General features: G+C 45.2%; 1 protein-coding gene across 1 annotated transcript in view; it reads left to right on the top strand.

Moving 5' to 3' along the window:
• The window catches only part of LOC139268803 (glutathione hydrolase 5 proenzyme-like), a 101,436-nt gene extending 76,222 nt beyond the window's left edge, over positions 1 to 25,214 (top strand). The window contains exons 9-12 of the mRNA XM_070887517.1: positions 6,232 to 6,329; positions 8,041 to 8,153; positions 13,168 to 13,278; positions 17,687 to 25,214. Coding sequence (XP_070743618.1) covers positions 6,232 to 6,329; positions 8,041 to 8,153; positions 13,168 to 13,278; positions 17,687 to 17,833 — 469 coding nt within the window. The 3' untranslated portion in view covers positions 17,834 to 25,214. The remainder of the gene's footprint in view (positions 1 to 6,231; positions 6,330 to 8,040; positions 8,154 to 13,167; positions 13,279 to 17,686) is intronic.
• Positions 25,215 to 27,695: the final 2,481 nt, after the last annotated feature.

The raw sequence follows: 27,695 nt of genomic DNA, 5'->3' as shown, positions 1-27,695 counted from the left end.
ACAATCCAATGCGGGAATTACAGTCTCTGTAACAGGTTGGGCAGAGAGTGGTTGAGGGAAAAGGTGGGTGGGGAGTCTGGTTTGCAGCACGCTTCTTCCGCTGTTTGCGCTTGGTTTCTGCATGCTCTCGGCGACGAGATTACAGCGATAGGGAGGGGCGAGGCCATGCAGTGATTTGAAAACAAAGGTGAGAATTTTGAAATTGAGGCATTGCTTAATCGGAAGCCAATGTAGGTCAGCGAGCACAGCAAGCACAAATAAAGGATGAAAAGATTAGAAATTCATCTGATTAAATCTGACACAAAGAATTACTATGAACTTCAATTTTAGTGGGTGAAATATTTGTGTGTATCAAGCTGAGGGATGTTCAAATAACTGACCATTTCATGTAGCTTCTTTTATCATCAAACACTCCCAGGTCAGGTGGAGTAAAGCTCCTCTACTGTGCACTGTCAGGTGCTCCCAGGTCAGGTGCAGCACAGGGTAGATGCACAGTAAAGGCAGCACACCCCCCACAATCCGAGACCCTCGCTAAATGATGTTGCAGACACTCGCACGCCACTCGCGATACCTGAAGATTACCTTTCCGACTGTTTGCTCTGGGATTATTGTGGTGGGAGAATGGGCCTAATTATAGTGGTGGCAGCCGACTCCTGGGACTGGACAAGAATCATCAGCTATGGCTGTAGAGGGTAGCCACCAAAATACTTCAAATGATGGCACTGTGGCAGCTGGCAGGAAAACAAATATCCACTTGTATAACGGAATGGTGCTGGTTACAAAATGGAACCTTTAGGCATCGCCATTATTTACGTACATTCGCATACTTGGGTGGACCTCACTGGTGTCTGATGGAAGTGATGCCGGTGTAATAATGGCCACAAGTCCAGCCTAGCAGGTCCTTGCCCCATTTCCTGCCCCTGTTCACTGTCTCTTGGGACTGTGCCAAGCCCTGAGATGGACCTGCTGCAGGCTTCACCTGCTGCATTGTCAGATGAGCAGACTGACCCTACACCATCTCTGCCACAAGTTCAGGGTGAGGGGGCTGTTGCAAGCTCAGGCATGTGCTGTTTTCTTCGGAGACAACTCCCTCAGCAGAGTACATTCCTGCCCTGGCACCAGTACTAGGCATTTGGTTCTGTATAGCAACTGATTGGTGACAAAGCAGACCGAGTGGTGCTGATCAGTTCACTGAAACCCTTAAACTTTAAAGGTGAGAGATCCCTCCACCACTGTAGTGCCCATGGCTCTGTGGCAGCAGTCTGAGCATCCAAGGGAGAGGAATGCGTGGGGTCATGGAGGTGGTGCTTACAGCCATGGTTGCCTCTTTCCTTTGGATGATCCACTCCTCTCCATCCCAAACAAAGCCACCCTCCTCAGCATTCTTTGGGCCAGCAACTCTTCCACAAACGATATTGAAAACTTACAGGTTCAGTGTACTGCAACAGATATCTAAGACAATGTCAAACAATTTGTAATCCCTACAAAATAAACTTCTCTTGATGATGGCTGGCACTTTAAGGTTCTGCAGGCATTGCAACCCTTCATCAGCACACCATTTCCCACCTTCCCCTAGTGGTGGACTCCCAAGGAACGTTGCTTGAAGAAATCGACGATTTGAAGAAAGCTGACTCAGGAAAATTCACTGGGATCAGCACTGGTTCAGTTGAGTGTACAGGAGGGCAGGAGTTGTCTCCCCCCTCCCATTCTCTCACAGGTTTTTGCACCTACTTTTGTTCATGAAAAAATATATTTCTGAAGTCAATGGAAATGAAAATCAAGTTTGATGCAAAACGAGCTCGCTACCACCCATTTTATACTTAGTGCCAATAATCGAGAGATGTGGGGATGATTTTCAAAGTTGTGGAAGCAGCCACGCTGCCCACCTGGCCATGGTTGCCAATTTGAGGCAAGACAGGCCGGAGGGCAGGGGGTGGGGGGTGGGGGGGGGCACAGGGAGTTGAACCAGCCAGGAGCAGGCCAGAGCATTCCTGGGTTCAACAGATAAAACAGGAAAAGCTTTCTGGGCTGTTTTTTTGAGCAGCCAATGGGAGGTCCTTTTAAAGACCACTAGTTAAGTCACTTAGTGCCTGGTACAAGTGGGCAGACAGTGCATTGCGCATGCGCCACCCATTTGTACCTGAAAACCGCAATCGGGATCCTACAAACAGCATAGGCCCTAATTTACATATTTAAGCAGCCTCCCACCTGTTATAAATAGGTGTGCCATTTGCCCAGTAACACGATAGTTGCATCAATGGGTGCCAATGGGATGGCCTTGGGTGTCAATGGGACGGCATTGGGTGTCAATGGGGTGACATTGGGTGTCAATGGGACGGCGTTGGGTGTCAATGGGACGGCCTTGGGTGTCAATGGCGTGATGTTGCATGTCGATGGGGGTAATGTTGGGTGTTACCATCCGTGGCTAACTGAAGAAGTTAAGGATGGTATCAAATTGAAAACAAAGGCATACAGTGTTACGAAGATTAGTGGTAGATCAAAAGATTGGGAAATTTTTAGAAACCTGCAAAGGATGACTAAAAAATAATAGAGGGAGAAAATAGATTGAGAGTAAACGAGCAAGAAATATAAAAACAGACAGTAAGAGCTTCTACAGGTATATAAAAAGGAAGATCGTAGCTAAAGTAAACATTGATCCCTTAGAAGATGAGACTGGGGAACTAATAATGGGAAACAAGGAAATGGCAGAGACTTTGAGCAAATAGTTTGTATCTCTCTTCACAGTAGAAGGTACTAAAAGCCTCCTAATAATAATAGATAATCAAGGGGCAAAAGGGAGGGAGGAACTTAAAATAATCACTATCACTAGAGAAAAGGTTTTAGGCAAACTAATGGGACTAAAAAAAGAAAGACTTGGATTTATATCACGTCTTTCATGACCACTGCACGTCTCAAAGCGCTTTACAGCCAATGAAGTACTTTTGGAGTATAATCACTGTTGTAATGTAGGAAACGCGGCAGCCAATTTGCGCAAAAGCAAGCTCCCACAAACACCAATGTGATAATGTGTTTTTGTGTTATGTTGATTGAGGGCTAAATATTGGCCAGGACACCAGGGTTAACTCCGCTGCTCTTCTTCAAAATAGTGCCATGGGATCTTTTGCATCCACTTGAGAGAGCAGAGTGGGCCTCAGTTTAACATCTCATCCAAAAGATAGCACCTCCAACAGTACATTGCTCCATCAACACTGTGCTGGAGCTGGAGCGTCAACCTAGATTGTTTGTGCTACAAGTTCCTGGATTGGGACTTGAACTCACAACCATCTGACCCAGAGGCAAGAGTGCTACACACTTAGCCACAGCTGACATTAAAGGCTGACAAGTCCCCTGGACCTGATGGCCTGCATCCTAGGGTCCTAAAAGAAGTAGCTCCAGAGATAGTGGATGCATTGGTTGAAATCTTCCAAAATTCCTTAGATTGTGGAAAGGTCCCAGTGGATTGGAATACAGCAAATATAACACCTCTATTCAAGTAAGGAGGGAGACAGAAAGCAGGAAATCGTAGACCAGTTAGCCTAACATCTGTTATTGGGTAAATGCTGGAATCCAATATTACGAGTAGTAGTAGGATATTTAGAAAATCATAATACAATAATGCAGAGTCAACATGGTTTTATGAAAGGGAAATCGTGTTTGACAAATTTATTAGAGTTCTTTGAGGATGTAATGAGCAGGGTGGATCACGGGGAACCAGTAGATGTAGTGTATTTGGATTTCAAAAAGGCATTCAATAAGGTGCCACATAAAAGATTGCTGCTCACGAGGTTGGGGATAATATATTAGCATGTTTAGAGGATTGGCTAACTAACAGAAAACAAAGAGTTGGGTCATTTTCAGGTTGGTAAACGGTAACTAGTGGGGTGCCGCAGGGATCGGTGCTGGGGCCTCAACTATTTACAATCCAATCTAGATCAATGACTTGGATGAAGGGACCGAGTGTACTGTAGCCAAATATGCTGATAGGTTGGAAAGCAAGTTGTGAGGAGGACACAAAGAGATATAGATAGGTTAAATGAGTGGGCACAAATTTTGTAGATGGAGTATAATGTGGGAAAATGTGAGGTTATCCACGTTGATAGGAAGAATAAAAACGCAGAATATTATTTAAATGGAGAGAGACTACAGAATGCTACAATACAGAGGGACCTGGGGGTCCTCGTACATGAAACACAAAAAGCTAGCATGCAGGTACAGCAAGTAATCAGGAAGGCAAATGGAATGTTGACCTTTATTGTAAGGGGATGGAGTATAAAAATAGGGAAGTCTTGCTAGAATTGTACAGGGCGTTGGTGAGACCACACCTAGAGTACTGCGTTCAGATTTGTTCTCCTTATTTAAGGAGGGATATGCTTACATTGGAAGCAGTTCAGAGAAGGTTCACTAGGTTGATTCCTTTTATGAGGAAAGGTTGAGCAGGTTGGGCATGAACTCATTGGAGTTTAGAAGAATGAGAGGTGCTCTTATTGAAACGCATAAGATTCTGAGGTGGCTTGACAGGGTATATGCTGAGAGGATGTTTCCCCTCATGAGGCATAGTTCAGAATAAGGGGCCACCCATTTAAGACGGAGATGAGGAGAAACTTCTTCTCTCAGAGGGACATGAATCTTTGGAATTCTCAACCCCAGAGAGCTGTGGAGGCTAGGTCATTGAATATATTTATGGTGGAGATAGACAGATTTTTGAACTATAGGGGAGTCAAGGGTTATGGGGAACAGGCAGGAAAGTGGAGTTGAGGCCAAGATTAGATTAGTCATGATCTTATTGAATGGCGGAGCAGGCTTGAGGGGCCGAATGGCCTACTCCTGCTCCTATTTCTTATGTTAGCATGGGACGGCGTTGGGTGTCAATGGGGTGACGTTGGGTGTTAATGATTTCAAGACTGTTGAAGAGATGTAGTTAAAGCAGAATTACCTGAGCACACAGCCTCCAGTGCAAATACAACTCAGTCGCACCATCAGGCTCGGATGCTCTGGATCACCAACTCCCTTTTTAAAAATTAATTCTCGGGATGTGGGCATTGCTGGCACCACCACCTTCTCAAGAGAAAGATTGTCCATCCCGAATTATCCTTGAGATGGTGGTGCTGAGCCGCCTTCTTGAACCACTGCAGACCCTGTGGTGAAGGTGCTCCCACTGTGCTGTTAGGGAGGGAGTTCCAGGATTCTGACAGCAATGATGAAGGAACGGCGATACATTTCCAAGTCGGGATGGTGTGTGACTTGGAGGGGAACTTGCAGGTGGTGGTGTTCCCATGCGCCTGCTGCTCTTGTTCTTCCAGGTGATAGAGGTCGCTGGTTTGAGAAGTGCTGTCGAAGAAGCCTTGGCGAGTTGCTGCAGCACATCTTGTAGATGGTACACACTGTAGACACGGTGCGCCGGTCGTGGAGGGAGTGAATGTTTAAGAATGTTTATTTTGTCAAAAATCAACAGAGGTGGACATGAAATGTTTAGCAACTAAATAGGGTTGAAACATAGCAAACATACATAACAATTTTGTAAATAAAATACTTTTTACTTAAAATTCTCTTTACTGTATGAAATAGAGATGTTGAATTTAAGATGAGTGAATGTATGCCAAATTAGTCTGAGTTAAGGAGGAAATTGGGATGGGAATTGGGAGGTCTTTGTATGGGAATTGGACCTGGAGTTTAGATGCAAATTGGAATAAAAAATGGGACGGTGAGTGAATCTGAGTGGAGATAAGAAATTAGTATGTGCATTAAGATGGGAAGTGGGATAGGAGTGGAATGGGGATTGGGATATGATTTGGGATGGTAACTACAATTGAAATTTGGATAGCAAGTAAGATTGGAATTAATTGAATGGCACACTGGGAATTTTTATATGGAATGGGAATGAGATGAGAGTGGAAAATGATTTGGAATGTGATTTAAAATGAGATCTCAGGAGTTGGAATGGGAATAGACTGGGAATTGCAACAGAAGTTGGAATAGGATTTGAAATGGGAAATTGGGATAGAAATCCAAATGTGATCTGAGGTGCGAATTAGGGTGAGAATTGGAATTGGAATGTGACTAGGAATAAGATTTGGGATGCAAATTAGGAGTATAATGGGAAATAGGGATATGATGGAGGATGTAAATTAGAATGAGGTGAGGCATAATTGAAGCTGAGATGGCATGTTTTGGGATCTTTTGGGAAATTAAATTGGATAAGGTTTGAGAAAAGCTGCATTTTTGTTTTAACAGATTTGGTTCCATGACCTCTCGAAGAACAGGAATTATCTTGAATAATCAGCTAGCAGACTTCTGCAGAGCAGATGGTTCATTGCCAAATATCAAAGCAGGTAAGTACAGATGAAAGGGCTGAAGAGAGGCCTGCCACCTTTACTCTGGGTACGGAGGCTTGCTGTGTCTGTGGCAGTGGACAACAGACTTTTATCTATTATAGGGGCCTCCACACTGCTCATGGCCACTGCTCGCCGCTCCTTTTATGCGAGAGACCATCAGCTGCAGGTCGGGGCCATAAAAGGACAGTGACAGTGGACAATATAGCGGTCACCAGAAAGTGTCAGAGATCAAGGGGGGGAATTGCATAGCACCCTGTTTGGGGGCGGTGACAGCTGCGAGGCGGGACTTCCTGCGGCAGGTGCGGAAGTCCCGCCCAGTCGTGATATTGAGGTTACCGCCCCCGAGAGCAAGTGGAGCGCAAAATAAAGTGCTCCACTTGCGCAAGCGGGGCGGAAGAGACTGGAGAGGGGCGCAGCGCTACGCATAACACTGCCACGTGGAAAGGGCACCCCTCTTCATTAAAGGGGAGGGCCAAGTTGCCGGCTCTGTGGGTCCCTACCTGGACCACCAAGGAGCGGGGTGCCATGGCATCAGCCCGGGACTCAGGCAGAGTGCTGGGCTGCCAATGTCGCAGCACAGACCCCGCAATCCACCATGCAATGGGCCCTGACAGTTAAGTAGGCCGAATATTTTTGTCCTTCCGAGCGCTACCTCCCCTTTAAGTAGCACCCCACAGCATGGTACGCTCCCCCTGAAGCTGTCACTGGCATCGGCCTGCACAGCTTCGGTGGGCGCGCCCTAAGTTTTGCTTAAGGGAGGAAACAGGTTGCTGCACATGGTGATGGCGTCGTCATCGCCAGCGCAGCGGAGCGGGGTGCCAGCAGTTCCTGCCGCCACTAAACACCCGCGCAATTTAGCAGGAGTTGTTAGCAGTGCCATGCCCAGGCGGAAAGTCATTGCACCCCGTTAGCGCCTCCTGTGGGTTCTAACGGGAGGCGCAAACGACCCAAATTTCTCCCAACAGTTTTGTATTGGATTAGAACTGTAAGAATAATTTTCTTAACAAGTCAGATATCCAGCACAAATTATTACTAATACTATTATTACTAAAATTAAAGTTCCTTTTTGAGATGTAGAGTTGTGCTTTTAGGTACAGAACCAGTGATAAGTGCATGCCCTGGAAAAGATGGTGAAATTTGCAACTTCGATCTTAGCTCTGGGCTATTAGCTGAATGGTGTTAGGGATGCTACGATTGGCCAGTGTTCTTGTCCCTTCTGGACAGTGCATGCGTGTGGACATCGGGAAAGGATGGGATCAGACCCGGCTGTGATGCCCACCACAGTTAAAGAGTATGTTGACACTCAGGAGGAATTCCAACACTGCCCCCGCCTCCCCCGCTGCACCCCCACCCCCACCCCCCACGTGGCTGGGGGCAGTTAAAATGAAGGGGAGGGGGGAACTTAGCTAATCCTCTTCATGCCCTATCTGGCAGACTGTAATTTTAAATTGCAGGCAGCAAGGACACTGCCTGAACGGGGTTGTCTTTAAATATGCAAACTAAGCTTTGATGATGTCATGGAGGAGCCCCCGATCTGCTAATTTAACCTGAGGCTTGAGCTAGGGATCAGTGGTGAGTTCCCCACCAGGCGAAACATACCAGGAACAGCAGCCAGGACCAGAAAGCTCCTTGCCAAGCCGGATTCGTTTTTTTGCAGTTCTTAATATTTTCACCACGTGTTGTCTGATTTTGTTGCTCTCGGTTACAGGACAGCAGCCACCTTCCTCCATGTCGCCATCCATATTAATATCAAAGGACAAAAAATCTATAATGGTGGTGGGAGGTGCCGGCGGGAGTATGATACTCAGCGCCACTGCACAGGTAAGCACAGTAAGCACAGTGATTTCAGCTTGTAACAGAGTTTTACGGCACGTGTATGAACAAAGGTCAACAGAAGACAGTCCACCGGTGTAGCATAGGATCACTCTTGGGTTCTGGTAATGCCTGCTGTCCCAGACAATCTAGAGCTGCATGGCCGGAATGGTACAAGCTCTGCCATTGGCCAGCTAGGTCAGATTGATGGCTCAAAATCTCTGTCCATCAACTTTAAGGGCCTGAAGTGATTGGAATCCCTAACTCAAGCCTCCCAACTGACCCAAAGTCCAAGAATAATCGTCCTTGTTCCTAATCTTGGCTACAGTGGTGGCTCATGAGAGAAATGAGAATATCACACTGTTGCATTCAGGGCATCAATGGTTCTCAAATCTTTTTGGGCCATGCCTTACCACCAAGCTTTCCTTCCACACTGTGCCGTGTCACATTCCCCCACACCAAGAATTTTCATAGGCTCTCATACCCAGCCAGTTATGGATAATAATCCTGTACTGTCAACTCTGCAAAAAGCGCGAATGGCTGCAAAACTTATACAGTACTGCAGTCTGGGCTGTAATCTGGTGGGGCAGACTGCCCGTCATTCATTCATTTCAGTAGAATGAAAATTGGGCAAGTTGTACAATGGGCAGATGATCCACTGCACCAGGTTATCCCCTAGGTTTTGAAGACCAAAGTGTGATCCCTTTCTGTAATTTCGCTGCTACAAGATCCAGGATTCAGGAACTAAAGGATAGAAATTCCAGTAGCAATTATTTTAACAAAATAATGAATCTGTTCCTTTAACTATTAAAATAACAGAGGCTGAAACTTCAGTCTAACACGTTAACCAGTTTTGATAAAAAATACAAGAGGAGTTTGCTTCACTAAAGGCCTATTCATGTCCAATTCCCAGGAGTCTAGAGTTTTCAAATAAAATGTGTACAATTTTCTCTAGTAATTGTGTTGTGCTGTTGCATGTGGTAACCATGTTTTAGAAAAATTATACAATCTAGGATTCACCAAGATCTTCCTCCTCCCATTATTCTCACTTGAAATCAAGACTCATTGAACCATTACCGACTCTTAACTCCCACTGCCAGGCTTGAGTACATAATATAAATCGATTCTTCATACTCCATCTGTTGGTAGTGCAGGTGGACATTAATGATCCCATGGCGCTATATGGAGAGCAAGGGGTTCTTCTGATGTCTTGGCCAACAATGTGTTAGTTTGACCCTAACTAACACAACCCAAAAAAATAGCTTGATTGGCAATTCACGTAATTGCTTGTGGTGAGATCTTGCTGTGTACAAAATGGCTGCCATGTTTACCTGCTTAACAAAGTACTTCACTGTATATGAGGGGTTTGGGATGTTTCTGAGAGACATGATCATATGTTATATAAATGCATGTTTATTCTTTATAAGGACCACTAAACGATGTAATCCTTAATTTTAACCTTCTACAATCCAAGTTTTTAAAACCCATGTTTGGCATTCCCTGATCAGTACTTGCTGATTTACCTCATTGTTCCTCCAGCTCTTTTCACCCTTAATGTTGTCTGACACTTTGAGCCTTCACCAAGGTGTCTCAATTGTTGGTGCCATCTAGTGGTATAACATCAGAATGGCATCAACCTGCACTATAGAGATGAGAGGACGAGGCACCGAAATTGTCCTCCACCCGAAATGGGGCGCACGCACCCTGTTTCTACTATCTTTACCACCGCGGTAATTGAGGTGGCCTCTTGAGTGAAATTACTCTCCTTGGGTTTTTTTTTCAGCCGGACCGGAAGTCGCTCATAATGGGGGCGGTGAGTACGCTAGAGGGGCAGAAGTTGGGGTGGTGTGAGCGGCCAGTCATCAGCGTCATCACGGCGCCACGTCACCATGGCTCTCCCCTTCACTTAAAGGGGAGAGCCTGTGCGATTTCTAAAGTTCAGTCCACTGGAGTTTCGCTGTCGTGGGGGAACATCGGTGGTGCACACTCTGATGACGCACTTAGCACGGATCGGCAGCAGCGTAGCGGTAGGGGAAGTGGGTCACCGCCGGGATACTGCAGGAGCGGAATGTTGATAATGGCGGCCATTACACAATAAGTCAGCGGCCACAAGTTCAGGCAGCACTGGGGAGCTGTTACTTTGCCGATTGGCACCACTTCCATGATCGTCCACGAGAAGTAATATGGGTTGCTGGGTACAGCTGCCCACACATGAGGCAGTGATAATGTAATCCATCATTACCAGCATAGAAATATGGGCATGTAGCATTGCTCAGGGCAGTATAAGAATTCTTTAAATCTTAAAACCTCCCCAAGAGGTGGGATTGATTGCAGAGCCTGTGAAATCTGAAATGGGTCAGTTCCTTGTTGCAGAGGACCCCTGGTGTTTGAGGCCAGCAGCATCGCTGATTCCCGCCCACCCCCCCGCCTCTGTGTTCCAAGGGTCCAAGGGGTTAACATTAGGCCAGGTGGAAGCTGGAAGTCCTGCGTTGCCACACCACTATTAGCAATCATACCACTGAGAAAATCAGCCTAGACTGGCCAATTTGGACACTTGGCCCCTGAAATTATGCTGTTAGTTTGTTTGAAATTTCTGTCCATGCTGTTTTAGTGGAGGCTGTTACAGATTTCAGGTTTTCATAACCTGTTCCTCTTGGGTTCACCATTACTGGTCAATTCTGTAAGCAGAGTCTGTTTCCCTTAAAATCTGGAGTGGATCTGTACTAGCCATTTCCTAGTTAAACGATTGTATGAGCCTGGACAATGTGATCTCACACATGGAACCACTTGTGTTTCTCCAATCTTCCAGTAGGTAGATTTAAAAAAGACTTGGATTTATAATAGCGCCTTTCACGACCACCGGAGGTCTCAAGGCACTTTACAACCAATGAAGTACTTTTGGAGTGTAGTCGCTGTTGTAATGTGGGAAACGCAGCAGCCAATTTGCGCACAAGCAAGCTCCCACAAACATCAATGTGAAATGACCAGATAATCTGTTTTTTTTTTGTTATGTTGATCGAGGGATAAATATTGGCCAGGACACCGGGTACAACTCCCCTGCTCTTCTTCCAAATAGTGCCACGGGATCTTTTACATCCACTTGAGAGATCTGACACTATAGTAAGTTGAGGCCAATTATAATCTCACAAACTGGTTTATTTTACATGAAATGCAAAAAAGAACACAATGTAGTTTTCATAGCGGGTTTTAATGTATTTCCTACTTCTCATAATATCAAAAATAATAACTGGTGCGACTGTTGCAAGTTATTATTACTGACTAAGTGGGCACTAATTTAGAAAGGCAGGCCTCTCTGTACCAAACTTTGCAGACATTTTTGAGAGAAAGAAAAGATTAACATCTGCCTCCCAAACAACTCTGTGTTGAGAATCTGCTTGCCAAGCTCCCAATTAAAACCTGATTGTTGTGTAAAAAAAAGAAACCTCACCCATTTGATGTGGGTACCAAGGCCTCACATTGCCTGTTTTGTGAATGGAAACCATTCTAACATTAAAGAACTTGTAATACAAGAAACAAAGTAGCCAATTTGCTCACAGCAAGATCCCACAATGAGATAGTGACCAGATAATCTGTTTTAGTGATGTTGGTTGAGGAGTAAATATTGGCCAGGACACCAGCAAGAACTTCCCTGCTCTTGTTGTGCCATGGGATCTTTAATGTCCATCTGTGAGGGCAAACAAGGTCTCGGTTTAACATCTCAATTGAAAGCCAGCACCTTCGACAGTGCAGCACTTGAAGCATCAGCCTAGATTTTGTGCTCAATCCTCTGGTGAGGGTTTTGAACCTACAACCTTCTGACTCGGAAGTGAGATTGCTACCACTGAGCCACAGCTGACACTATATTTAGGTGGTAGACCATTCACATTATCTCAAACTAATCGAGATAAGCGAGAAATAAAATTCTGAGATGGCTGGTATTTAAGATCACTTGTTCTAAATAACATTCCTGAGAACTTTTTTTATTTCTTGGAGTTAACCCCTTGTAAATCAAATTTAACTTCATAGAAATATCAAAATATAAACTAACCCAAATATCCCAACTACACCAAATAGGTAAAAAAAAATCTTTAAATATGACAAAATAAGCTGCTTAAAATAAATGGTTAGTATCCACCAGCATCATTTCAGGGTCCAGGACTTTTCTATGGTCTAGTTGGTCAGCTGGATGATACCACAAAACTATATAAGTTTACAGCACAGAAGGAGGTCATTCAGCCCATACTGTCTATTCTAGCTGTTTGCAAGAGCAATCCAAATGAAACCCACTGCCCTGCTCTCTTCACATATCTTTCTCTGCTTCAAATATTTATCCAGTTTTCCCTTAAAAGATGCAATGGTCTCTGATTCAAGCATTCCCTGTGGCAAAGCATTCCACTCTCCAACATTCCTCTTTGTAAAGAAATGTCTCCTAACCTCTCTCCTCTCTGTCAGTGATGATTTTAAATTGGTGACCCCCTTGTCACTGACTCCCCAACCAGAAGAAATAGTCTTTTCTTACTCACTCTATTGAAACTCTTCTTAAATTTAGACACCTTCTCTCAGCCTTATCTGCTCCATTGGAAATAATCCCAGAATCTCCAGTCCCTCATAAAAAGGTCCCCATCCATGGCACCATCTCAGTCAATCTACGCTGAACATTCTATGGCTTTAATGTCCTTTCTATAATGGGGTATCCAAAACAGCACACAGTTCTCTAACTGTGACCTAATCAATATTTTGCACACTCTGCTCTTCTTTTGCACATGATTCCTAAATAAGCTTTTATTTCAGAGGAACTTTAAGATTCCATTATTGTCATTATTTGTGTTGGGTACTTGCTGAATCTATTTTTACTCTCACCCTTTCTGAAGGATGATTGCTGTGTGTAGAGATGCTAATAGTTCTCCCTGTGCCCTCTGTCAGTGTTACTGCCCATTGTGTCGTTCCCTCTGTCTCCCCTGTGAAGCTGTTGTATATAAAGTGTTTGATGCACTGAAGCTGACCGCTCCCCTCTTGGATGCAGATCGTTATGAACAAGTTATGGTTTGGACTCAGCATGAAAGACGCGATTGAAAAGAGAAGGGTTCACATAACTTCATCCAATTCTGTGCAGTTTGAAGAAGGATTTGATGCGGTAAGTTCCAGGATTTTAAGAGTACAATCTATTTCTCTGAGTTTCATGGCACTTCCAACTAGAAACATTGCCTAATTAAGGCCTTTTTAATTTAAGAAATCATTGAATTGCTTATCCTTAGCATTATCAAGGAACATGATCCAGAAAGGGTACTTCCTTTCCAGACCAACTCCCTGGATGAGACACCATCCCTTCCAGGCAGTTCCCACCCCTGACTGAGAGGTGACCCCTCTCCAAGCTACCCCTAGCCCCTGGGTTCACCTTTTATTGTCCTTGGGCAGCTCCCCATTTCTCCCTGAGATGGGTTCTCAGTGGATATCCTTTGGTCATTATTAATGTGATATTTTGTTGGCAGCCATTTTAGTACAATTTATGTGAACTCCAATTTGATAAATGGATAGCAGTGCACCCGTGTGTCTGTGCTAGTGCACTGTGATGTAGTGATTATGTAGTGGCCTACTGCAACAAGTTGAGAAATTGAATTCTATAAATCTGATAATATGTGAGCTGGCACCAGAAAGAGTGACCAAGAAATCCACCAGATAGTCATAAAAAACAAAATGGTTCCCATATGTGTTCAGGGAAGGGTCTGACATCTGCCACCCTTTTCCCAATATAGCCTAGACGTGACTCTATACCACGTTAGGTATAGAAAAGGACAAAGGGACACCAGGAATAAAAGTTCTCAATTGGGGTAAAGCCAATTTTGCTGAGCTGAAATGGGATTTGGCCAAAGAGGACTGGAAATGGCTACTTGATGGTAAATCAGTGTCAGAGCAGTGGAAGGCATACAAGGAGGAGATCCTGGGGGTACAGAGCAAGTATGTTCCCTTTAAAAAAAAGGGTGGGGCTAATAAATCTAGAGCCCCCTGGATGTCAAGGGAGGGTAAAATAAAGAAAAAAGGGGAAGCTTATGACAGATACCGGAAACTCAACACTGCAGGAAACTCTAGAGGAGTGTAAGTGCAGGGTGCAATTAAAAAAGATATGAGGAAAGCAAAAAGAGAGCATGAAAGAATGTTGACAATTAAAATCAGGGAAAATGCAAAGATGTTTTATAAATACATTAAGAGCAAGAGGATACTAGATAAAGAGTGGGACCTATTAGAGACCATAAAGGAAATCTATGTGTGGAGGCGTTAGACATGGGTAGGATTCTTAATATACTTTGCGTCCATTTTCACAAAAGAGAAGGACGATGCAGACTTTCCAATGAGGGAGCAGGAGTGTGAAATATTAGATGAGATGAACCTGGTGAGAGAGGAAATATTAAGGGGCTTAGAAGCTTTGAAAGTGGATAAATCCACAGGCCCGGATGAAATTCACTCAGAGAATTGTGAACCTATGGAATTCTCTACCACAGAAAGTTGTTGAGTCCAGTTCGTTGGATATGTTCAAAAGGGAGTTAGATGTGGCCCTTATGGCTAAAGGGATCAGGGGGTAGGGGGAGAAGGCAGGAGTGGGGTACTGAAGTTGCATGATCAGCCATGATCATATTGAATGGTGGTGCAGGCTCGAAGGGCTGAATGGCCTGCTGCTGCATCTATTTTCTATGTTTCTATGTATCCCAGGCTGTTAATAGAAGCAAAAGAGGAAATAGCAGAGGCTCTGACCATCATTTTCCAATCCTCTCTGGCTACAGGTGCGGTGCCAGAGGACTGCTAATGTTGTACCTTTGTTTAAAAAGGGAGAAATAGATAGACCGAGAAATTACAGGCCAGTTAGCCTAACCTCAGAGGTGGGAAAATTATTGGAAAAAATCCTGAGGGACAGGATAAATCTTCATTTGGAAAGACATGGATTAATCAAGGATAGTCAGCATAGATTCGTCAAGGGAAGGTCGTGTCTGACTAATTTGATTGAATTTTTCGAGGAGGTAACCAGAAGGGCAGTGTGCATGATGTAGCGTACATGGATTTTGGCAAAGCTTTTGATAAGGTCCCAGATGGCAGACTGCTCACGAAAGTAAAAGCCCATGGGATCCAGGGCAAAGTGGCAAGTTGGATCCAAAATTGGCTCAGAGGCAAGAAGTGAAGAATAATGGTTGATGGGTGTATTTGTGACTGGAAGGCTGTATCCAGTGGGGTTCTGCAGGGCTCAGTGCTGGGTCCCTTGCTTTTTGTGGTATATATCAATGACTTGGATTTAAATGTTGGGGGTATGATTAAGAAGCTTGCAGATGACACTAAAATAGGTTGTGTGGTTGATAATGAAGAAGAAAGCTGCGGACTACACTGGCAAGGTGGGCAGAACAGTGGCAAATGGAATTCAATCCGGATAAGTTTGAGGTATTGCATTTGGGGAGGTATAATAAGGCAAGGGAATACACATTAAATGGTACGACACTGAAAAGTGTGGATGAACAAAGGGACCTTAGAGTGCAGGTCCACAGATCCCTGAAGGTAGCAGGCCAGGTAGATAAGATAGTTAAGAAGGCATATGGAATATTTGCCTTTATTAGTCGAGGCATGGAATACAAGGGCAGAGAGGTAATGCTTGAACTGTAAAAGACACTGGTTAGGCCGCAGCTGGAGTACTGTGTGCAGTTCTGGTCACTACATTACAGGAAATATGTGATTGCACTGGAAAGGGTGCAGAGGCGATTTACAAGAATGTTGCCTGGACTGGAGAATTTTGGCTATAAGGATAGACTGGCTATAAGGAAAAAAAGGAAATAGCAAGTCTGTTTTCTTTGGAACAGAGGGGGATGAGGGGAGACCTGATTGAGGTGTATAAAATGATGAAGGACCTATTTCCGTTGGCAGAAGGGTCAACAACTAGGGGGTATAAATTTAAAGTAACTGGGGGGAGGTTTAGAGGAGATACGAGGAGAAATTTATTCACCCAGAGGAACTCACAGCCTGAAAGGGTACTAGAGGCAGGAACCCTCACCACATTTAAAAGATGCTTGGATATGCACGAAAAGTGCCATAACCTATAGGGCTACGGACCAAGAGCTGGAAAATGGGATTAGGCTAGGTAGCTCTTGGTCGGCCAGTGCAGACATGATGGGCTGAAATGGCCTCCTTCCGTGATATAAATTTCTATGATTCTATGATTACATGGTTTATATTCTGGCTCTCTGAAGTGGCCTGGATAGATACTATGTTGGAGAAACAATCGCTACAGTTCAAGGAGAGGACCCACCGGCATCTTAGGGCATCAAATATAAAAGAACTGACCCTTGGAGTGTGGGGACCTGAGATGTAGCTGACAGATTAAACAGTAAGAGTTAGGCTTAAGGAATACACCTCCATTCCAAACCCTGACACTGGAGGAGTGCCATCAATTTATGGTTTAGAACTAGTATATATATAACGGTGCTGAATTTCCTCACTATCATTAGTGAGATAGGGGTGCAATGTGGGCACGATATTTTCAGGAGTAGATTTTTGGGCAGGTCCATCGCTCACCAGGTGTCTCGATATTTCCAGTTGTTGGGGGCAGGTGGGGAGGCTTCCTCGGCCGGCCCCTCCAGCAGTCCATTTAAATCAAATGGCAATTATGAGTTGATGTCATATGTCGGAATTCCCATCATTTTCACCCCCATTACACCCATTGTAACTTATGACCAGATTAAAGAGACATGGTGGCTGGCCAATTCAAACTGCAACATCTCATTTCTTATATACATAGAAACACTTCTGTCACGACTCATCACTGCATTTCTCCTGGGAATCTTGACTTGCTTTCCTAGTGCATTTTCTAGGTGCCACCTGAGTGTCACAAGATGTAGTTGGCTGCTGGTTTAGAACAAGAGTCTCCTGGGACTGAGGCTGTCGTCGTATCATGACAGCTGAGTCCTGGGAAGGACCCGCTGTGGGCTGCAGCTTTTGTGCCACTGCCAGCCAGCCTGGATCCACCTCTCACATATTCTTTGAGTAGGCTTATGAAGGGTGGGTTGAGGCCTGGCATGCGCTTCTATCCTGAGAAACAGAACATCATGTTGGCCGACTCTATGGGCCTAGTTTCAGGTTCTTCATTGATCAGTGGATGTCCGATGTAATGGTTACCACCACATCTTGAAAGCCCCAAGAGAGTATCTCATGTATCTTGGCCCCAAATATCTGAGGATCAGAATTGAGGGCTATCTCAAGTATGTCACCAGGGCCTAAAGGGCCGCAGTCTGTGACCTCCCCATTCCCCCACCACCCCACCCCCCCGCCTTTGCCCCCCCCCCACAATACGCAAGTCTCCCATTGCGTATTTACTCCACACCGACCCCCGCACCTGTGTTCTCCCAGGCAGTGTGAGCCAAAAACAACCCCATATTCCTTGTGCGTGTAGTTTCCCGATATGTACTCCTGGCAGGGAAACTTTTTGCCAAGAGCAAGTGATCAGAAAATTTACCCCAAGATATTTTTAAATACTATTAATGTTTATTTTTCAATATTTTATCTCTGGACAGAGGGTTGTGAATGAGACACGGCAGAAAGGCCATAATATCATCAATCCCAATCGGATGCCATCTGTTATTCAAGGAATATTTAGAGATCGTGTCTGTATTGAAGCAGTGTCAGACTCCAGGAAATTTGGAAAATCCGCTGGCTACTAGTGCTTCATTCTAGACAAGACAGCAGAGGACCTGTATTAAACACGGCAGCCTTCAGCAAAGACTTAACAGCTGAGCCCACTTACCTTCCTATCCTCCAATCCGTACCAGACATCATGGAAAAAGCCAGGTCTTCCAGTTGGTCAGTAAGGCAAAATCTCAACTCGCTCAAAAGCTTGCCACATTGGCCTTCCAGCAACCAGACTGAGCTTTTTAGACAATGACTTCTAATTGAACAGTTTTTGTCCCTGAATCACCAAGGGCCCAAAATTGATGCACTCACTGCCCACTGTCGCCGACATTCCTCCTCAGGTTGCGCCCAGTGCCAGTATCAATCTAGTCTGGAGCGGGCAGGAGGGGAGAGCCGCTGGGAACCGCCCGCTGACGTCAGCGGGCGGCCAAGTGGCGTAAGTGCACTTCCGCCTGCCAAGATGCCAGATTGGTGTGGGCGGGAGTTGGCGGGAGTCGGTGCCATAACAGGAGTGAACCACTGAGAGGAGGCTGGTCTGTCCTCGACGATCGGTATGAAGAGCTGAAAAAAAAGGTGACTAAATATTTTTTCCTTTTTGCTTTACAGGGACTTAACTGTATGGGGTCCCCTGAAGGTGTTCCGATGTTTTTTTTGATGCTTTTTCTTTGCAGGTCTTCGACCCTCCATGGGCCCGACTCCATCCTCGGCAGCACTTGAGCGGCGAGCTTTTGCCGCCGAGATTGGGAGCTCCCGCCAGCTGCTGCCTAGATTGGCGCCATAAGTCCCTCATTTGCTGCCTGCCGACCTTCGAGGGACCTTGTTGATGAAAACCCTGCCCAAAGTACCGTCAGGTACCTCGGCGGCCATCGGCAGTCCTATGGGCGGCACTTGGGCGGGCCGGAGGCCTTCATCAAATTAGGGCCCCAAGATTTTGAATGTTTGCACAAACAAGATGGATTGGTTAGGAACCAGTCTGAATTTTTATTGGCAAATTAGAGAGAAGTCAGCTTGCTGAAAAAGATGAGACCAAGGCTGTACAGTACAGATGAGAAGATTGCAATGGAAATCAGTCTAACACTAGAACTTACTGCTGGAAGGCATAAAGTTCCTATTACTATGTATTATAAACTTAGCTTTAATGTAGCATATTAATGTAAGCTACCTTCTTTTTGTATGTTAGTTATTGTATCTTAAAAACACAAGTAGGCTGATGATTGCTTTTATTGGGAGGGAAAAGATGGGTTAATGTCAAAATATGCCATACCCATCTTGTGTCATTCTTCTGTTAAGGCACGTACTCAGTGTATAGGTAAATCTGGGAACTACAGTGCATATAAGGTTGCACTATGAAGCTCTGGATCAACACTGTAGTGACCCCTGAACCTAGACTGTAGTGACCCCTGAACCTAGACTGGAGCGACCTCTTGGGCTGGACTGAACTAGGTGTCTGCATGACAGGACTGCATTAATCTGTAGCCCTATTGAGAGCCCAAGGCTGATGTTGATATCTTCAATACTTCTCTATCCAGTGTCAGTAGCAGACTATAATTGCTGGTGGGATTGGAATCCTATTGATCAGGTAATTTTGATTTAACCAGCTATAGAAGGTGATAATCTGATAGTCTCTGACTAGTCTACAGTGAGGCTTTGACTGGTGAGTTTATATGCTGCTAAACTAGCGATGTTCCAGAGGCTTCTTCACAGAGTCTCCCTGTTTTCCGATGTAGCTACATTGGATGGAGCAAGGTAGAGGCTGGGCAGTGTTTCAATTCCTGAAGTCAGATTTGTCCAACTTCAAACTCAACCTGTAGTTTGTTCATTCTCGTTTGTTTTTAATACATAAGGAATGTGGAACTAGAACATATTTTGTTTTGGATGTGCCTCAAACTCTCTAAAATCTGATGCAGCAAGGGTTGTATGAAGAGTAAACTCTTTTTAACTCTGTCACACCCAGATGCCTCAGTCACAAACCTCACAAGACCAGCCCTGTCCCTACTGCACATGTGCAACATTTTTCATTTTCCACACCAGCCATCTTACGATCTTCCTGAGTGAGACTGCCAGTTAGGGGCAGCCAGCCCATGCCCACTGGAAGTTCGATTGAAACGGCCCAAACTAATTTTACAGCAGACAGAGGAGGCCTTCATCTCATCAGTCTGGATTGAAACTGCCCCGCACTGTCCTCCTTGGGTCAAGGTTTAATTCATTTTTAGCTTATTTACTTTTAGGATATTTTTACGGGACGATTCTGAAATCCCAATCTCTCAGCAGGGAAGCTGCACTTGATGTGTGTATGGGCCAGGTAAACGGTTACAGCAGTGTAGCATGCCCTGTGAACTTAATTCTCCACTGACAGCCTGGATGTGCAATACTCTATTAATATTTGTATGGATTGATATCTCTCTCTAGTGGTCACAGTGCACAGTATCTCAAACAAACTGAGATACTGGTCAAGTTAGACCAATAGCGAGCATGCACGTATTACGGACAGGTGACTCTTCACGCTTCCCACTGAGCCATTGTTATTCCTAGTTAATTATCAGGTATTCATAGAATCATAGAAACTTACAGTCTGGAAGGCCATTCAGCCAAAGAGCAGTCGTGCATAGTCCCACACCCCTGCTTTTTGTCCATAACCCTGTAAGTTCCTCATTCTCAAGTACCTGTCCAACTCCCTTCCACCATCTTTTCAGATAGAACATTCCAGAACCCGATAAATCTGAGTGAAAACAATTCTCCTTATCTCTCCTCTAGATCTTTTGCCAATGATTTAAAATCTATGACCTCTGGTTATTAACCCATCCACTGGAAGGAATCGTTTTTCTCGATCTACTCTATCAGAAATACTCATCACCTTGAAAACCTCTATTAGGTCACCTTTTAATCTTCGCTGTTCCAAGGAGAACAGTCCTAACTCTTCCAATCTCTCCTCATAACTGAAGTCCCTCATCCCAGGTAACATCCTCGTAAACCTCCTCAGCACACTTTCTAAGGCCTTTACATCTGTCCTGAACTGTGGTGCCCAGAACTGTCCACAATTCTCCAGCTGAAGCCTAACCAGTGTGTTATAAAGTTCTAGCATGATTTCTTCGTGTTCAGATTCTATGCCTCTATTTATAAACCAAAGTAATCCATATGCTTTTTAATCACCTTACCGGCTTGCCCTGCCACCTTTGATGATTTGTGTTCTATGGACACCAACGTCTCTGTTCATCTATACTTTTCAAAACCGTGTGATTTATATTATCCTGTCTTTCCATATTAGTCCTCCAAAGTGATAGAAACATAGAAAATAGGTGCAGGAGTAGGCCATTCGGCCCTTCGAACCTGCACCACCATTCAACATGTCATGGCTGATCATGCAACTTCAGAACCCCACCCCTGCCTTCTCTCCATACCCCCTGATCCCTGTAGCTGTAAGGGCCACATCTAACTCCCTTTTGAATATATCCAACGAACTGGACTCAACAACTTTCTGTGGTAGAGAATTCCACAGGTTCACAATTCTCTGGGTGAAAAAATTTCTCCTCATCTCGATCCTAGATGGCTTAGACTGTGACCCCTGGTTCTGGATTTCCCCAACATTGGTAACATTGTTCCTGCATCTAACCTGTCCAATTCCGTCAGAATTTTACATGCTTCCATGAGATCCCCTTTCATTCTTCTAAATTCCAGTGAATATAGGCCTGGTTGATCCAGTCTTCCTTCATATGTCAGTCCTGCCATCCCGGGAATCAGTCTGGTGAACCTTCGCTGCACTCGCTCAATAGCAAGAATGTTCTTCCTCAAATTAGGAGCACAAAACTGCACACAATACTCAAGGTGTGGTCTCACCGAGGCCATGTACAAGGGCAGCAAGACCTCCCTGCTCCTATACTCAAATCCTCTCGTTATGAAGGCCAACATGCTATTTGCTTTCTTTACTGCCTGCTGTACCTGTATGCCTACTTTCAATGACTGATGTATCGTGACACCCAGGTCTCGTTGCACCTCCCCTTTTACTAATCTGTCACCATTCAGATAATAATCTGCCTTCCTGTTTTTGCCACCAAAGTGGATAACCTTACACTTATCCACATTATACGGCACCTGCCATACATTTGCCCACTCACCTAACCTGCCCAAGTCACCCTGCAGTCTCTTAGCATCCTGCCCACAGCTCGCCCCGCCACCCAGCTTAGTGTCATCTGCAAACTTGGAGATATTACATTCAATTCCTTCGTCTAAATCATTAATATATATTATAAATAGCTGGAGCCCAGCACTGAATGTTGCGGTACCCCACTATTCACTGCCTGCCATTCTGAAAAGGACCCGTTTATTCCCACTGTTTGCTTCCTGTCTGCCAACCAGTTCTCTATCCACGTCAATACATTACCCGCAATCCCATGTGCCTTAATTTTGCACACCAATCTCTTGTGTGGGAACTTGTCAAAAGCCTTTTGAAAGTCCAAATACACCACATCCACTGGTTCTCCCTTATCCACTCTACTAGTTACATCCTCAAAAAATTTGAAGATTTGTCAGGCATGATTTCCCTTTCATAAATCCATGCTGACTTGGATCAATCCTGTCACTGCTTTCCAAATACGCTGCTATTACATCTTTAATAATTGATTCCAGCATTTTCCCCACCACCGATGTCAGGCTAACCGGTCTATAATTACCCGTTTTCTCTCTCCCTCCTTTTTTAAAAAGTGGGGTTACATTAGCTACCCTCCAGTCCATAGAAACTGATCCAGAGTCAATGGAATGTTGGAAAATGACCACCAATGCATCTACTATTTCTAGGGCCACTTCCTTAAGTACTCTGGGATACAGACTATCAGGCCCTGGGGATTTATCTGCCTTCAGTCCCATCAATTTTCCTATCACCATTTCCTGACTATTAAGGATTTCCCTCAGTTTCTCCTTCTCGCTAGACCCTCGGTCCCATAATATTTTCGGGAGGTTATTCGTGTCTTCCTTAGTGAAGACAGAACCAAAGTATTTGTTCAATTGGTCTGCCATTTCCTTGTTCCCCATCACTGAGCCAAGGCAGCTAAGTTTCCAATTCCTGATCAATATAGTGACGCGAGCTGAAAGGTTTGTGGATCTCAGGCAAGAACAGAATTAGGCTTGGCTGGAATACCATCAACAAATGAAGAGTCTGGGAACACTGGCTGTCTAGATTCACATGGAGAGGTATCAGAGGGCTGCCAGTACCTATGGAGAGTCATTAAGAGTCAGCGCCTTCAGGAGAGAAGGGAGGACACTGAATTTGCTTTTCATGAAAAGCATGTCAAGATGGTGGAAGTTCTTCATGTTGCTCAATGCAGGGGAAACCAAACTAAACATTTCATTACCTACACTGATGTGTAATGTGACAGTAAATGTAATGGAAGCTTTTACACTGAGTAGGTGAGGCTGCACATGTCCCCTTTATTACGGTAGGTGGAGCAGTTTCGAGGATCTAGATACCTAGGTTCTTATGTAACAGCTGGCACCATTTCAGGGATGAAATAAAATAGAATTGAGAGTAGTGGAAGATCATATTGTGATGCAGTCCTTAATAATAGCAGAAAATATGATGCATCCAGAATCAGCATTATATTGTATAAAATGATTGTGTTTATGCTGCGGAATGCTTGTGTTCTAGAATTTTCTTTTTGAAGGAAAGACAGTATCAAATAGTAGTTTTCTGACTAGCTTATCCTTTCAGTGTTAGAAACAGGTTAGGTGAGAGTTGCTAAGACGGGGTATTTTCCTTCTGGAATAAACCAATGCATCTTGAAAAGTCTTCATGGAGAAGGTGTTTGGGCAAACCCTTGCTTTATTTTGGAGGGAGAACAGCCAAAGAGCCACAGACTTTTTTTAAAAAAACACAATGGCATCATGTGCAAGCAGAACAGTGATGCAAGTTGCCTGAAAATGTATCATTGCCTCTTGTTCAAAAATGAACAAGAACCAAGGTTTACTAAACACTTTCTTCATAGTGGCAGCACTACTTTAAAAGGGCTGTCAATGTGAATAAAATATAAATGCACAGCCCTTCACAGTGTGCCTCATGATCGAATTCCATCGCACACAGCAAATGAATGTCATGTGGTCTCTTTAAGTGTCAAAATATATAGTTAAAGGCAATTATGTAATTAATCGAAACATAAACTGAACATCCTTTCTGAATCATTTTGTGACATTGACACAACGCAAGTCAAAGATGAAAATATGGAGTATCTAAACATTTTGCTGTTATAGTCAAAGGGGCCGAAATTCAGGGCCCGTATAAGGTCCGTTACGGTCGTTTTGTGGCAGCCATGCAGCGGAAACGAGTGGCCGCCCCGGTCCAGTCCATTGGCTACCCCAACCCAAATTCAGCTCGGGTTTTCTCTGCCTGTCCCCACATCCGTCCCGCTGCTGCTGACTGCCGCAAGCGCGCCAGCAAAGCGCGCACCACCGCTATCCCGCCCCATTTCAATCCGCCCCAAATTTGTGGAAAATGTTCCATGAGCCGGCTTTTTTCTGTCGGCGCACCTAGTCTGTTCTCTCTCTGGCCTGGCGGGGCGAAGGCCGAATGCCACGGCCGCCATCTTTTTTTTGCCGGCCTTGTTGGCTGGACTATTGTTCCCGAGTTCGGCCAGGCCCTCAACCGGCAGCCTGGTACCCCTTCTTGGGTGCCAGGTCGCTGACCTTGCTGAAACCCTCCCTGATGGCCCAGTGGCCAAAGCTAAAAAATTCCTGAATCTATCCCCTTTAGCGGAGGGGAGAGAGCGTGGTGACGCACACACGCAGTGACATCACAACCACTCCGTTGTTGAGTGACAGCGGTGGAGACACAATCCCGTCCCAACTTCTGCTCCTTAGCATGACTTACCACCGCACTACCTCCCCCATTATGACCGACTTCCGGTCCAATGTTAAAAAATCTTCTAAGTCTGGAAAATCGATCAGACGGACACCTCAGCCTGAACTTCAGCCCCAAAGTGTGTTGCTGCTTTTCTCGTCTACACTTTTCATTGCTAAGTCTGTCTAGACGTGTTACTCCTGTGACTTTCCAGATTTTGTCATTACTTTACCTGTCTAGCCATCCAATATTGCTGTGATGCTCCAGACCTTTGTTACTGCTGTGAATGTCTCGGACGGTGAATGTTATTGCTGATACCGAACAGAATGTTAATAGAGATGTTGTTTATATAGTTCTGGTTTGAATTCTGTGCTTTTTATTTCCTATTTACATTCAATAAAGAATTTTATCCATAAATTTTACTTTTTTCTGTAATTAGTGAGAATTCTCCATTGCTGCGTCATATTAGTAATCAACAAGCCAGTGTGGATGAAATTTCTCTGTCTGCTATTTTTATGTGGGTTAAACTCTTTGTTAAATTAGCCGCTAAGAGCAATTCGCATTTGCCTATTAAACTCATTTACTACAAACATTGCATTGCAGTATTTTACTTTCTGAGATGTTCATCCTCACTTTGATTTGTTAATTCTTTTTTGCCACAAATTATATTTTAAAGGTCTGTAGTCCTTACTTGTAGTCCGTGACTCAGTTGGTAGCACCTCTGAGTCAGCTGGTTGTGTTCAAATCCCTCAACAGGACTTAATTTCATACTCTAGAGTCATAATCTAGGCTGATACTCCAGTGATATGCTGCGTTGTCAAAACTACCATTTCTTGGATGAGATGACCAACCAAGGCTATGTTTATCTGTTCCAATGGTGCGAGAGGTTGCTAAAGATCCTCTTTGAATAAAAGCTCCTGATTTTGTGGCTAACCTTTTCCCCTACCAGCATAATTAGATTTTCCAGCCATTTATTTCATTGCTGTTTGTGATAGAGAAGAGGGTTGGAGCGATGACGCAGCCCTGTTTGACCCCGATCTGGACGTGGATTGGGTCTGTAATGGATTCGTTGGTAAGGATCAAGGCCTGCATGTCATCTTGAAGCAGGCGAAGGATGCTGACAAACTTTTGGGGGCATCCGAAATGGAGGAGGACGCTTCATAGACCCTCATGGTTGACAGTGTCAAAGGCCTTTGTATGATCAAAAAAGGTCATGTATAAGGGCTGGCACTGCTCCCTGCATTTTTCCTGCAGCTGTCGCGCTGCAAACATCATGTGTGTTGTGTCCAGTAGGGACGAAATTCGCATTGTGATTCCGGGAGGAGCTCCTCGGCCACAGGGAGAAGTCGATTGAGGAGAACTCTAGCGAGAACTTTCCCAGTGGCTGATAGCTGGGAGATTCCCCTGTAATTGCCGCAGTCGGACTTGTCCCCTTTTTAAAAAATGGTCACAATCACTGCGCCTCTGAGATCTCCCGGCATGCTCTCCTCCCTCCAGATGAGACAGATGATGTCATGTATCCGCGCCTCTCCGCCATACTTTAGCGCCTCAGCAGGGATTCCATCCGCACCCATAGCCTTGTTATTCTTCAGCTGTTTTATGGCTTTGCCAACCTCGTGCAACGTTGGAGTTTCACTGAGTTGGTGGCGGGTCGCATGCTGCGGGATGGAGTCGAGAACACTCGAGTCAAAGGCAGAGTCTCGATGAGGAGATCTTCAAAGTGCTCCTTCCATCGGGCCCTGATAGCCTCGGTGTCCTTGATGAGTGTTTCCCCGTTCTTGGCCAGGAGTGGGGTGGGGCCTTGGGAGTTTGGACCGTAGGTGGCCTTGACTGCAGCTAAGAATCCTCGCATATCGTGGCTGTCGGCCAGTTGTTGTACCTCCTGTGCTTTCTCCATCCACCATCTGTTCTTTAGGTCCCAGGTTTTTTGTTGGACCTGAGCCTTGAGCCATCTGTATTGTTGTTTTGCAGCTCCCGAACTGGGTTGTTGCTTGAGGCTCAGAAATGCTTTGCACTTGCGATCTATTAGTTCTTTGATCTCCTGATCATTTTCATCAAACCAGTCTTGATGTTTTCTGGTTGAGTGTCCAAGTGTCTCTTCACAGGCACTGGTTATAGAGGTCTGGAGGGCAGGCCAAGCGCTATGGGGATTCAGCATCTCAGTGTCATCAAGGCACGCCAGATTGGCTATGAGGCGCTGGCTGTATAGTGCTCTCTTAGCTGGGTCTCTAAGTGCCCCAGCATTAACTTTTTGTGGAACTGCTTCTGCTGTCCCCTCTGCTTTGGGGCTATGTTAATGTTGATGATGGATCGGATTAGGCGGTGGTCCGTCCAGCAGTCGTCAGCTCCTGCCATGGCGCGGGTGATGCACACATCCTTGCGATCCCTGGCTCGGACGATGACATAGTCAAGCAGGTGCCAGTATTTGGAGCGAGGGTGTTGCCACGATGCCTTGTATTTGACCCTCTGGCGGAACAGGGTGTTGGTGATGAGGAGTTCATATTCTAGACATTTTGTCAGGAGTAGGGTACCACTGGAGTTGGCTTTCCCTAACCCCTCTCTGCCAATCATGCCTCCCCAGAGGGGTGTCTTTGCCGACCCTGGCATCAACATCACCCAGGAGGATCAATTTGTCACCCGTGGGGATGCGGGACAAGGATGTCTCGAGGTTGGAATAAAAGCCCTCTTTAGCCTCATCCGTTGCATCGAGTGTAGGGGCATACGCACTGATGACTGTGGCACATTGGTTCTGGAATAGGGTAATATGAAGAGTCATGAGGCGTTCGTTAACCCCACGGGGGAGTCTTTGAGGCGGTCGACCAGCTCATTCTTGACGGCAAAGCCGACTCCATGAAGGCAGCGTTCTGCCTCTGATTTCCCTTTCCCGAAGAAGGTGTAACCTCCACCATGTTCCTTCAACTGGCTTTCCCCTGCCCGCCGGGTCTCGCTTAGGGCGGTGATGTCAATGTCAAAACGTCTGAGTTCCCGGGCAACTATCGCGGTGCGGCGTTCCGGCCTGTTGATGTTGGGATTGTTCATGAGAGTCCTGATGTTCCAGGTCCCGAATTTCA

Source organism: Pristiophorus japonicus, chromosome 8, assembly GCF_044704955.1.
Source record: "Pristiophorus japonicus isolate sPriJap1 chromosome 8, sPriJap1.hap1, whole genome shotgun sequence".
NCBI lineage: Eukaryota > Metazoa > Chordata > Chondrichthyes > Pristiophoridae > Pristiophorus > Pristiophorus japonicus.
This window is presented reverse-complemented; position numbering and strand designations above follow the sequence as displayed.